Genomic DNA, 12,536 nt, shown 5'->3' with positions numbered 1-12,536 from the left:
GGTTAGAGCTGATGGGCCAATGGAAAGGCTTCTTCCCAGGGCATTTCCTACTCCAGATATGTTGGGATGTCACATCCCAGGAGGAGATAATTGTTGACGAACCCCGAGTTAATCATGGGGGCCAACTACTTGGTTTGTGCCGTGTTATGACTTGACAAGCCAAACTCTTCCAGTTTGGGTATGGGAATGGACTTCTCTTCAAGATGAGCACTTGATTTTTCTCATGATTTAAAGAATTGAAAAGCATCATAGGTAGTTTTTAAATTCAGAGACTTACGGACTGGTTTGGTTCAGAAAGGACCTTTGGAGGCCATTTAACCCAGCGTCCTACCCAGAACAGGGTAATTATTTTAGCTAGATCAATTGTTTGTGTGATTGTTTAGCTTGTGCTCTTGATACTGTTCCTGTTACAGGGCTTTTTATTACATTTTGTTGCCTCATTTTCTGGTTTTATTTCTGTAGAGTAGCTAATTCTTGTCAATAAAGCCCATCCTATAGCAATTCCAGGCCTGCCTCAGAGTCCAGAGGTGATTTGTCTTTGTGTTTTGGGAGGATGTAGTTACTTACTAGATGCTTTAAAGACATATGACATCTTGTCCAGCCAATATTCCCAGTGGATCAGAACAAACAGTGTCTATTATATCCTGGCAGAGATCAGTGATCATGAGAGCGACTCTCAGAGTGCTGCCCCAGGCTGGCAAAGCTGTACAGAGCTGCTGTTCCTTTAATAAATCCCACTCGGAAGGATAGGAGTCTCAGTCTTCAACATTGGATTGGCTTTCTGAAAGGTTTACAGTCTTTGAGATTGTCAAGTGTGTGTTTCTTACCTTTCACACTTTACCTTAGAGATGAAATTTGGTGGTTTTAGATATTAACTCAAGGTTACTTAGCTGCTGCATTTCGTTAAACTATCTTGGTTGTCTTGGGGCAGCTCTTGGTGTCTCCTCAGTGTTGTAGGTAAAAGGTATGACCCACATAAAAAGCTTCAAACTCCTTCCATGAAGCTCAGCTGTAGGAAATCTAACCCTGCTGGTATTTACCACAGCAGAAGACACTCTACAGACTTGACATAGGATCCTAATAGAGTCATAATTTGGAATAGGTGGGTAATATTTTCAATGTCAATAAATTTTGCCTCCCCCTCTGCTGTCTTGGCTTCTCAGGGACAAGACCACGATGCTCAACAGCTTTCTGCCAGAATATATCCATAATGTAATAGCTGAAGTTGGTCCTACAGGCACTACACAGCCTTGAGGCATTGGCTAGAAAGAATGTAGGTAGGTGCAGGTTTAATGAAAGATGAACATGTTGGGAAGAGTTGGATTTCTAGCAAGAAAGATAACAAGATGTGAGCGTCACTTGAAGTAAAAACAGAGTCATAAGTAGCTGATACTTGCTGTCATCTGTCATCTGCGAGTTTGTCACCTAGGAATCTCTCCATCTCTGTTGCAGCAGCAGCTCAGTCCAGCTTCTGGAGAAGCACTGCAAGTCTAGACCTTTGCTTTTCAGAGGAGAGACAAGGATCTCAGTTGCCTGAAGCTGCTCCTACCCCGATGGCTCATCAGGAGGGAGGGACACCAGCAGCTCAAAATGGGGCTTCCCTTGGGCCATTCCTTGTTGGGGGACAGCATTCCCTTGGTGCTGTCATGGCCAGTCACAAGCCAGCCACAGCTCATGTGAGAGGCTCACACACAGGTCCTTTTCCTTTTGCTCCAACTCTGGAGCAGACAAATGCAGCTGGCTAGGCTCTTTCTTAGCCTTCAGACAAGAAGCAAGAGGAGAACTCCATCAGTCTTGGAAAACAGTTCACCCTTAGTCTGCTCAGTGTCCATCCCCTGAAATGGAGCTGGAAAATCCTGCAGCAGATGCCATCATTTAGATAGAAGGACCAAATGACACAGTAACAACTTGTGCTCACAAAAGGTCCTGCTGTGCCTCTTACTACTGTAATGTCACTGGTGGCCTTGCCAAGTTCTAATGCGGGTGATGTAATTACATTCCCCGTGTTCGCGTTACCCCAGGTAGCGTCTCTCAGCTCAGTGTTTTTTCTGTAAGCTGTTCTAAAAGCAGCTGCTGCAGGGCACTCCAGAGCCTGCTGTGTGTCAGGGGTGAATAAACCCATTCATTCTTCTGCAGGGGCTGGCATCGGAATAGCTGAGAGGCGAGGCAAGCTATTTAGTGGGTGCCAGAGGCAAAGCCACACGACTGCCGGAGGTGCTGTAATTCCTGAGAGCGTGGCACGCTGCCCAGAGATGAGGGCTGAAGGCTACCTGCAAATAAAAAGAGCTGTTAATGTTAGAGGGCAGGTTTTAAATAGACTTCTTGTGCATTTGGAAATAGCTTGTGTCATGGTTTCAGGGTCAGCTGCCCTTAGATATGTCTCTGCCTTTTAAGTCAGCGGCCTACAGATATTATCTGTATGGGGAGGGATCCATGGAGCTGTGTCTCCTGAGCCCAGGGATTTAATCACTGCCGTGATGACTCCTGCAAGTTTAATTTTAGTTGCATGCCAAAGAGGCTGAGTTAACCACTGAGCAGCCAGCCCTCACAAAGCCCGAGGCAATCTGCTGCAGCCATGACTGGGAATATAAAGTATTCTTCCTGTCTCCTCACTCGCTGAGCATTATTCATGGAGTTCTAGGCACGGAGGTGAATTCATCAGGTCTCTGTCTCGCTCAGCACAAGCCTGTCACAAGTCCCTGCTGTAAATTTTTAATTGAGGGATGAGGAACCGCTGGCCGCTGTTCTGTCTGGCCGTTGTATGCTGCAGTGTGTGATGGAGGCTTTTCCATCTGCCTAAACATCCCATTGCCTGGGGCCTGTGAAGCATTCCCACTTTCTTTTCCTAGCTGTGAATGTCTGCTCATCCCTCCCACTGCTTCTGGGGACTCAGAGATATGTGACATTTGAGGCATTGCCACAGCTCCCTCTCCCAAAGAGCTGACCATCCCACAGAGCCCAACCCAGAGTAATGTAATAATCACCTTCCTCCTTACGAGGACTCACAGACAGGGCGCTTTGGACTTCATCTGCCTGACTCTGCTCTGCATTTATCTGTGTGCAGACATCCCAGAGGTCTGCAGGACAACAAAACCTGACCCATTCTGGCACACACACCCCACACCCCCTTCTCTTTTTTTGGCTTTGAAAGCCACTCACCCTCCCAGTGGGTGAAGGAGCAGAAGCACCAGGCTGATTCCCAGCATCTCCCTGGCAGTGGGGCAGGCACTGGATGACTGGGGTACAATCTCCCATGGCACATATGTAGAAGAGCTTTTCCTGCTGCCTTGCAGATTCCAGCACTGATGTGCTTAGGTGGTTTTGCTGTTGCCTTTCCACACTCTCAGCACAGCACTGGGATACTTGACTGTGCCTTGCGTGACTGGAAGCAGTCCAAGCACCTTTCTGTCCTCACACAGCACAAGCTTGATTCCTCTAAGACATCCTGACAGCTTCTGAGATGTACAACTGTGCAACGATCCAATTGTGCATCAGAGCCGTGGGCAGAATTCCCACTGGACCAGAGGGAGCAGGTCTGTGGTTCACAGTGCAGGTCTGTTCTTGCCAGGAGATGGGGGGGGCAGCATCCTGGCTTTGGTGTCATGTGATGGTGACACAGCCATGCTGCAGCCAAGCCAGAGGTGAGATGTAGTCTGAGCTCAGAAACACCCTCTGCATCCACCTAAGTCTCCTGGGGAGAAAAAACATCTTTTAAATGTAAGCTGCTGTATCTGCATGTCAGCAAACATTCAAGCCTGTGCTACCAGTGAGTCTGCTCTCAGGCAGGGAAACTCATCACCTTTAACTCCTGTTGAAAGGGGTGATAGAAAAACCCACAGTCAAACGTTCATTTATTTGCTTTGCATCCCAGATAAATGACAGGAGTGCTTCTCCTTCCATGTGTAGTATTTCTGTTTGATCTTTAGAGGATAGGCTGACTTCTGAGAATGTCTAGGTCAGCCAGAGCCAAGGACATAATTAGCAGATCTGCCTGCTGAGCATTAACTTGTTGGTCACCCTGGCAGAGTTTGAGAAAGGATTTTATTATTGCCAGAAATGACTGCTTTGCACTCCAGGTCATTTTAGTGGCAGCAGGGAATGAATGGTTATTAAGTAAGACATAACTGATCTCATGTATTACATAGATGTTATTATTCTACTTTCCACAAAGTGAGAGTGATGGTTTCCACTCTTAATAGTAAAAAGCTGCATTATTTTTAACAGCAGAATTCCCCAGAGTTGCTGAAAGTGCTTTAGGACACCTGAAAACAATTCTGTCTTTACAGGCAAAGCCAAACCAGGATAATTACTACACTGCCGTCACCACCCCCAAATAACAAGTGTTTTTCACTTCACATTGCAGTGCAATCATTGAAGTTACTAATTAGTTCTACATAATTAGTGTTTTAGCACTCTTCCACACACAGCCATATTGGGCTGTGAATACTCTGGGGCCCTGAGGCCGCATCGCACTGCGATGATGCCCCTCGTGTTGCCTGCTTAGGATGTGATGCGGGTTCATGGCCCCTTGGTCCACTCCATTGTTGGACCATACAACCATAAACATGGTTGTACAAAGCATTCACTTGTTTTAAATAGACGTGTGAGAGCCCCTGCTGTGCCAAGAAGTGTAACCAGCACACCCGGACTATCTCGAGATACCCCTTCAGCCAAGACTGCAGACAGGGGAGTCGCTAAAGAACATCCTTCCCAGGTTGGGGAAGGCCAAGACGTTTCAGCAGGGGTGCAGTGACGTGCCTTTAATCCAGCTGCATGCTTGGTCTCCTCTCAGTCCACGCAGGTACCTCTTTGCAGAGGAGTCCTGTCCCCAAAAGCAGTGTCCTCTGAGCTGACCCTTCCCGTTCTGGAAAGCCACAGAGGCAAACAGTCTGCAGTGGTGTTTGGGAAGCCAGAGATTTTCTGTGCACTTTAGTCCACAAAGAAGCATCTCCAAACACAACGTTTCACTGTATAACAAACTACAACCATTCAATACCCTTCCCTCCCCTGTCCTTTCTTTCCTTACACGCCTGTCTGAAGGGCTCAGTCTCGCCGGCCGATGGTGATGCGCCTGGCAGTATTGTTGAGTATCTTTAGGAAATTCTTGAAGCTCACTTGGCTGTACCTTAGAAAATATTTCAATAAGAAGAAAACCAGGTTTTGGAGCAAAGCAAGAAGAAATTGTCAAGCTACAGAGAAAAAAAATTGTGGTTATAATCCCTCTGTTCACGGCCTCGAAGGCAGAGTCTGAGACCTGTCGGTGCGTTATAGATAACCTTCATTTCTCCCTCCGAGTCCCAGGGATTATTGTTGCACAGAGTGTGATTCTGCCAGGTAAGTTAGTTCTTTTCTATTTGGGAAATTGCTGTTTTAAGAAGACTGTAGATTATTTTCTTTACGGGGTTGTAGGTAGTTAGGAAAGGCACTTCACTGAATGAGATAAAGGTCTAAGGAATGTTTGTTGTGCTGGAGTGAATGCTAAGGAAAATCCCAGCTGAGTTTCAAACTCTTTTCTTTCCGTAGGGAATGCAGTCGGATTTTTGGTGAAGATGGTCTGACGCTGAAACTCTTTCTTAAAAGGACTGCTCCCTTTTCTATTCTGTGGACTTTGACTAACTACCTGTATTTACTGGCTTTAAAGAAGCTGACGGCCACAGACGTCTCTGCCCTGTTCTGTTGTAACAAAGCTTTTGTCTTCTTGCTTTCTTGGATTGTGCTGAAAGACAGGTTCATGGGAGCAAGGGTAATGACATGCCTGATTTTCAACTCTCTCTTGTTTACATAATTGCTCTTAAGTCCATAAGCTATTGTGCTGCCACAGTGCCACTGCCTTATGGTATGTATATACCATGAAACCATTTCTCATTTAATTTTATGATGCAAACCCAAGGCAGAAGATCATTTAGAGATCTCAGACTCCAGAGGTAATACGATGTGGGAATTACAAAAAGCTATTATGGCTAAGTGTAATTTGATGAATTAGAATAGGAGGACATGCAGTTTCATATAAACCTGTTCTGTCTTGGGGAACAGTGCTGAGGCACAGTCAGTTAATTTTATTTTAAACTTGGTGATAAATGTTTAGGTTCTAACCAAAGTAATTCCTTCTTTGGCTAGGTGGCTGCTTTCAGTACAGCTTTTGTTGCTACCCTGTTTCTTTTTACATACACGTAAACAAGCACACATGTGCTTGTGTCAAATGGAGTTTAAAAGGGACAGCAACTGGTTTGCAAGAAGGTGTGTTTTGCACTAAAGTGTTATAGGACCCATTATTGATTAATAATGCCATAGGAGGGTTCAGATACAAAAGGAGAAAGCACCCAGTTTCACAGGCATCTGACCTGGCTCCTGGAGCAGACACCAGCACACTGAAGAGAATTTGGGATTTGGGAAAGGAAGAGGAAATTGTCTGAAGTGAAAGAGTTTCTCTGATTTCCCAGGGAAACAGGGCTGGCTGGGCAATGAGTGATGGCTTGGGCACCTCAAGACGTGTGTGCCATCACACAAGTGAGCTCTTGGGTAGGGATCTTCTGGGGTGGGGGTGGTGGTGTTGGACTGACTCAGTGGAGGGTCTGTCCAGACCAGACAAAGTCAGGGGTGTTTGAGGAACCTCAGCTGCAGTGCCCTTGAAGGTGAGGACACTGACCTTTCTGACATTTCATCTGTCAGTGCTAAAGCCAGATATTCCATAGGTGATTGAAAATGCAGATGCATCAGGTTAATGTGACTTGTCCTCCACCTGCTGATGACGAACTAAGCACGGTTTGAAATCCACGGCTCTTCTCTACAGAAATCAACAGGAACGGTAGTTCCTGAGGCTGTAGTTCCATCCTCTGGTCCTTGATCATCCCAGCTTCCAACGGGTGCCAGCTGGAGTGAGGAAGCTCCATGGGAATGTCAGGAGGAACTTTGTCACTGTGAGGGTGACAGAGCCCTGGGACAGGCTGCCCAGAGAGGCTGTGGAGTCTCCTTCTCTGGAGACATCCAGACCCACCTGGATGTGTTCCTGTGGGATTTAGTCTGGGTGATCCTGCTCTGGCAGGGAGTTGGACTAGAAGATCTTTCTAGGTCCCTTCCAACTCCTAACGTTCTCTGTGATTCTGTTATTACTCCCTTGTGTCAGAAGATACTGAGTCCTAGCTGAAAACCCAGTAAATTTTCTGATCCCTTTAAGCTAATTTTCATCTAAAAGGAACCTCTTTCTAGAAGAATAAACACAGCTAATGCATTTTCCTAGCCTACTCTCTTAAAGAAACTTAGGCAATAAATACTAAAGCTGTTTCCAGTTGTTAGTTATTTTTCACTGACTTAAAAAACCCCACATTGCTATAAATATGCATTAGTACTAATGCTGCAAACACTGAGAGGTTTGCACAAGAAAAACCTGGCAGAAGAAGTGAACAGCAAATCCTGCAGATAAAAGAAACTGGTTTTGCTGCTAACTGGCAGATTCTGGATGTGCAGTGCTGGAAAGGTAATTAGCAGCATTTTCCAGCAGCCCTCCTGCCAGAATAACACTTAATGATGTTAATAACCACGCAGGAGAGTGTTTGGGAACTAAAATACAACAAAGCAGCGTGGACCCAGCCTTTTGTGCTTTGAATGCTGCTGCTGCTTTCACCTCCCAGCCTCTCAGCGAGTGTAATTAGGTTATTTGGACAGTAAGGGGATGAAAAGAAATAAGGGTTTAATCATGAACTCTGAGCCAGTGTTTTTGCAAAAGCACTCAGCACCCAGGAGCGTGTCTAAAGACAAACTTGCCTTGATGGCCACCTTATGGTACAGCACAGTCTTGCCTGTGGAAGTGTTGATGAGCTGGAGAAGTGCTGCTGGGGGCTCCGTGCTGAGGTCCAGCTGCCCTGAGTGTGTTTGAGCCACCCAGAGAGTGTGTTGTGCAGTGAGAGCCACGTGCCCTCAGTGATGCTGTAGTGTGGGAAGGAGTCTGCACCCAGCCTGAGAGAGAAAAACACCAAGAGAAGGAGTATCCAGGTGAGAAGGACATATGCAGCAGTGACTGTATAGCTGTCTGTTACAAAAGTAGTGCAGGAAGACCTTAGGTACCTTGAGTACCTACTGCCCCGGACAAGGAAACACAGCACAATCCTTGCCTGCACCTTAATCTTCTTTGCCTGGACATTTCTGAACGCCTCACAAATTAAAAATGTGTCCATGTTCCTCTGGGACTTCTGGAAGTCCAGACAGACTCAGAGCAAGCACAAACATCTACAAGACTTCATGCATTTGAGCAGTTCTCTTAGCTTGTGGGGCTGAGATTTAGCTATGTGCTTCAATGTTTGTGTGTTTCATCAGTGAAGTTGAATTTATACTTACTAGGTAGGTGTGGAGTGGTTTTGGGATGTTTTTTTCCCCCAAAAAGGCTGGCTGAAGTCTGGAGATGGGTTTTGTTACTACAGCACCTCATTTATGGCTGGGCTTCACATGGGGAAAAATGTTTTCTGAGTAAATGGTTCATTGGCCTAGTTCTCTTCCAGGGGGAAAAGAAGAAAAAGCGGCAGGCTAATTTCAGTCCTTACCTAGAAGGCTCCAAAAGAAAGTTACTCCCCTCTTCTGTTAATTAAAAAGCCTTGTTTAACGAGCTGTCAGCTACGCCAACCAGCTTTGCTTCACTGTGACCTTGCTGCTTCTTGTCAGCTTAGAGAAGCCTGCAGGATGTGCTCTGGGGTTTCCAGAGCAAACACCATGACAATTGCTAGGCAGAGGTCAACTGTGCTAACGTGGTGATGTAGAATTTGCAGGAAGAGCTTTGAACATGAAATTAAAATAATGTTCTTGCTGTTTTCCAGTGTCGGGTCTTATTTATCTCATGTCTCATGAGATGATACTCTGTCTGTTTCAGTCATTTCAGGAGAAAAACGGTGCTTGGCTGTCTAAATATTTGATTAAATTAGGGAACGGGCTCTCTGAACTTGGTGTAGTCCACCTGGGAAGATGGTTTTCCCAACAGGAAGAATCTATTGGGTATGATGGGTTTACTCATTCCCACTAATCCGAGGAAAGGACTCAGAATCAGAGATTCACAGAATCACAGGGGTTGGAAGGGACCTCCAGAGATCATTGAGCCCAACCCCCCTGCCAAAGCAGGGTCCCTAGGACAGGATGCACAACTCACTTGTTGGGTCTGAGTGGTGAGTGCACAAAGAGTTAAATCTTGCCCCTTTCTCTCTGATAAAAGGGGAGAACTACATTGGACTTCTCTGTGTTGCCTTGTGGGACACGTTGCTTGAAATATTCCAGCTGAAATATTCCAGCTGACAGCTGAGATGCTGCATCTGAATTGATGTGTGAGGCAAGACGTACAGCACAGCCTGAGTTGCAACCAGCCAGGCAGTGGAACAGGGCAAGGGCGGCTTCTGGAAGCTGATAAGAGTTTGATAGTCCCTCTGGTGTCTGAGAGGTCCTGTCTGTAATTGTAATCTAGTCTCAGAGACTGGCTCCACCCTGGAGTTGGTTCTTGGTTCCCTGGCATGTCCCTGTGCCTCCCATGGTTTTGCTCTACTGACTGGCTCTGTTGACATTGTTCTGTGGGGGTTTTGTACTTCCTGCCTCAGCCTGGCTCCCTGCTGCTCGATACGAGTGTCAGTGGGTTTCCTGGGGCTCCTGATAAAACCGTGTGAGATCTGAAAGTCAAACTTCTCTGCCAAACCGCACATGGTTTGGTCCAGATGCCTTTGAAGTCACTTAGGTTTGTCTGGTAGTCAGTATTTCTTAAATGACATTCAGTGAGGTTTTCCAGGAAGCAAGTGTCTGTCTCATGGTGGTGTTGGCTCAGGAGTCGTACCAGAGCTGTGGGAGCAAGACAATGAGAAGCTCAGCAGTTGACTTTGGGAGCCAGTTGGTGTGTCAGTGTTGGTAGAGGTTGGTGCTGTCGAGGTGAGCCGCATCAGTTTCTCCCTCGGTGTGAGTGGGGAGGGCCCACCAGGCTCTCCTCTCTGCTGGGGATTAGTGTGCTGTAATGGATACCTGGGAAGAGAAAATAGGGTCTGAACCTTCAGTCTTGTTGCTGATTCTGTAACAGCCAGCTTTGGGTATCAACCTGTGTGCACCTTCTGCTCTACAAACACACAAACAGCTTTTCTTTTGTAATGATAACCTGGTTAACATCATACTTTTTCAATTTTTTTAAAATCTCTATTTCAAACCCTACCTTTCAGAAATGGGGCTGTGATTTTCCACAGGTCTGAGGAAGCATATTCTCCTCTGCAGTCCATGGAAGCTAGGTATTCAGCATCTTTGGCGCTCAGCCTCTGTTTTTACAGAGGGCAATTGGGTGGGGAGGGGAGTTTTTCCTACAATAAAACATGTTGTGGTCCCTAACAACTTCCTTTAGGTCCTTAAAGTCAAGACCTGGGATTTCAGATACACTGTAGTTAATTACTCCTGTTGTTCTTCTTTGAAACTCCTTAGAAGCTCTGTCTGGGATTTTCAAATGAGCCCAAAATACCCAAGCACAAAGCTGAAGCCTTCATAAAGAAATTTGGCATGTCTGTCCAAGAAAGTTGGCATGGCTTAATAGGAAATAAGAGCTCTGCACAGCTGGAGCAGAATCACACAGGATCATGGAAGGTTACGAGTGGGAAGGGACCTCAAAAGGTCCAACCCCCCTGCCAGAGCAGGATCACCCAGACTAAATCCCACAGGAACACATCCAGGTGGGTTTGAAGGTCTCTAGAGAAAGAAACTCCACAGCCTCTCTGGGCAGCCTGTCCCAGGGCTCCATCACCCTCACAGTGACAAAGTTCCTCCTGACATTCCCATGGAGCTTCCTCTGCTCCAGATTGTTCCCACTGCCCCTTGTCCTGTCACTGCCACCACTGAGCCTGGAAGAGCTCCCAGTGGTGTGCTGTATTCCACAATACAGGGCTCGTTTCCTGGGATGATGTCCATGAAGGGCAGCTGTCTAAGTGCTTGCATTCCAAGTTGAGCTGGGGGCATTGCTGAATATTTCTTGTGTGGTATAGTAGAGCATAATGTCTTAAAATGTCCTGGCCTCAGAGTCCTATCTCCAAAGTGGATGTTTAGCTTGTAAAATATGTAGTGATGGGTGTTGTGTCAGTAGGTCCCAGGAGGGTGTGCAGTGCTATGGATGCCTATCACTCAGTGCATACACTTTCATTATGTTTTACATCTCTCCCAACCACACATGATTTTTTTAAGGGAAAGCAAGAAAGCTGCAAGTCAGAGCAAGCAGCTAGCAACACTCAATTAAACCCCCACGCGGTAACGATCTCTTTCCGTGTAATGAAGTTGCACCGAGCTTCACATCCCTTTGCTTTGTCTGTGCAGATAGTTGCAGCAATAATGGCAATCACAGGAATCGTAATGATGGCATATGCAGATGGTTTCCAGGGCGACTCAATTATTGGGGTAGCATATGCTGTTGGATCAGCCTCTACATCCGCGTTGTATAAGGTAGGTCAGAAGTCTTTACGAGTAGCGTTGCGGTCTCTCCACGTTGGGTGTTAAAAATGCACAAGCATAAAGTGAGTCATTGTAAAATAACTCTTTTATCTCATTCATCCCTCCTGCATCATTCATATTGTGACCAGGTGATGTCAACGATGTCAGGAAGTCTACTATGAGGCTAATTAGTTCTCAGCTGCCAAACGCTCAGAACGCCTTTGCTTTATGAGCCCTCAATGAAATCTCCATTACTCTCCTGCTAGGAATTCAGGGTCATGTTTTAATCATTCCCTGCCACCCCAGTTTACTGATGCTGTTTTGAAGGGGATTGCCATATGCAGAATCGATGGAGAGCCTGAGTGTGGGTAGTGCTGCTTTCCTGAGCGGGGACGGACAGACAGCTAGCTCATCCCTGCTCATCCCTGTGTATTCTGCACTGCTGCTGGGCTCAGAGCCCCTGCATGTGCCTGCTGTGGGTGTTGCACTACAGACATGCTGGGCTTTGAGCCCGGCTTGCAAGCCGCAGCTGCTCTTGAAGGTGAGGGAGGAAGAAGGCAGGGATGTGCCTGAGAGAGTTAGGAAAAGGCTGGGCTAGAGGTGGCCGTATTTATTGTCAGCTTGGGGAGGGTGAAGTGCATGTAAGGAGGAGCAGAAGTTTGGGGTTAGTTGCAGGGGGATGAGAGGTTGCCTCCCAGCTTCAGACTTCAGTTGTCTCACTGATGAGTATGTTGTGACCATTCACAAATGGCCCGACGTGCATTGATTTAGGCTCATGCAGGACAGATCCTCCACGAGACTTGGGCTGCCTGTGAATCTGAAGGGAGTCCCTCCAGGGCAGGCATTCCTTGCACAGTGGGGTCGTGCTGTGAAAGCCACTGGGGCCCTAACAGTGCCAAGTACAGCCCAAATCTGGAACTGCATCAACAGTCTTGTCTTCAGGTGTACAGTTACTCACCCCTCGTGCCAGTTTGCATCAAGCTTTGCTGCACAGACACAACCATCTGCACTGGACTAACGTGGTGTCCCCCCCTGTGCTAAAAAGCAGGGAAAGGCAGCGATCAGCTCAAAGTTCCCCTTGGAAAAGTTGTGTGGGACAGGGCTGGGTTGTGGTACAC

At 46.8% G+C, this 12,536-nt stretch overlaps 1 protein-coding gene across 2 annotated transcripts in view; it reads left to right on the top strand.

The window, feature by feature from the left end:
* SLC35F4 (solute carrier family 35 member F4) overlaps positions 1-12,536 on the top strand; it is a gene marked incomplete at its 5' end in the record, with an annotated part of 121,559 nt that overhangs the window by 105,628 nt on the left and 3,395 nt on the right. For both annotated transcript variants that reach the window (XM_084270516.1, XM_084270515.1), the window contains 2 exons: positions 5,524-5,743; positions 11,305-11,430. In XM_084270516.1, the coding sequence (XP_084126642.1) occupies positions 5,524-5,743; positions 11,305-11,430 (346 nt within the window). The remainder of the gene's footprint in view (positions 1-5,523; positions 5,744-11,304; positions 11,431-12,536) is intronic.

Source organism: Gallinula chloropus (assembly GCF_964237585.1).
Source record: "Gallinula chloropus genome assembly, chromosome: 14".
Classification (NCBI taxonomy): Eukaryota; Metazoa; Chordata; class Aves; order Gruiformes; family Rallidae; genus Gallinula; species Gallinula chloropus.
The sequence above is the reverse complement of the archived record's forward strand: the minus strand, read 5'-3'. Positions and strand labels throughout refer to the sequence as shown.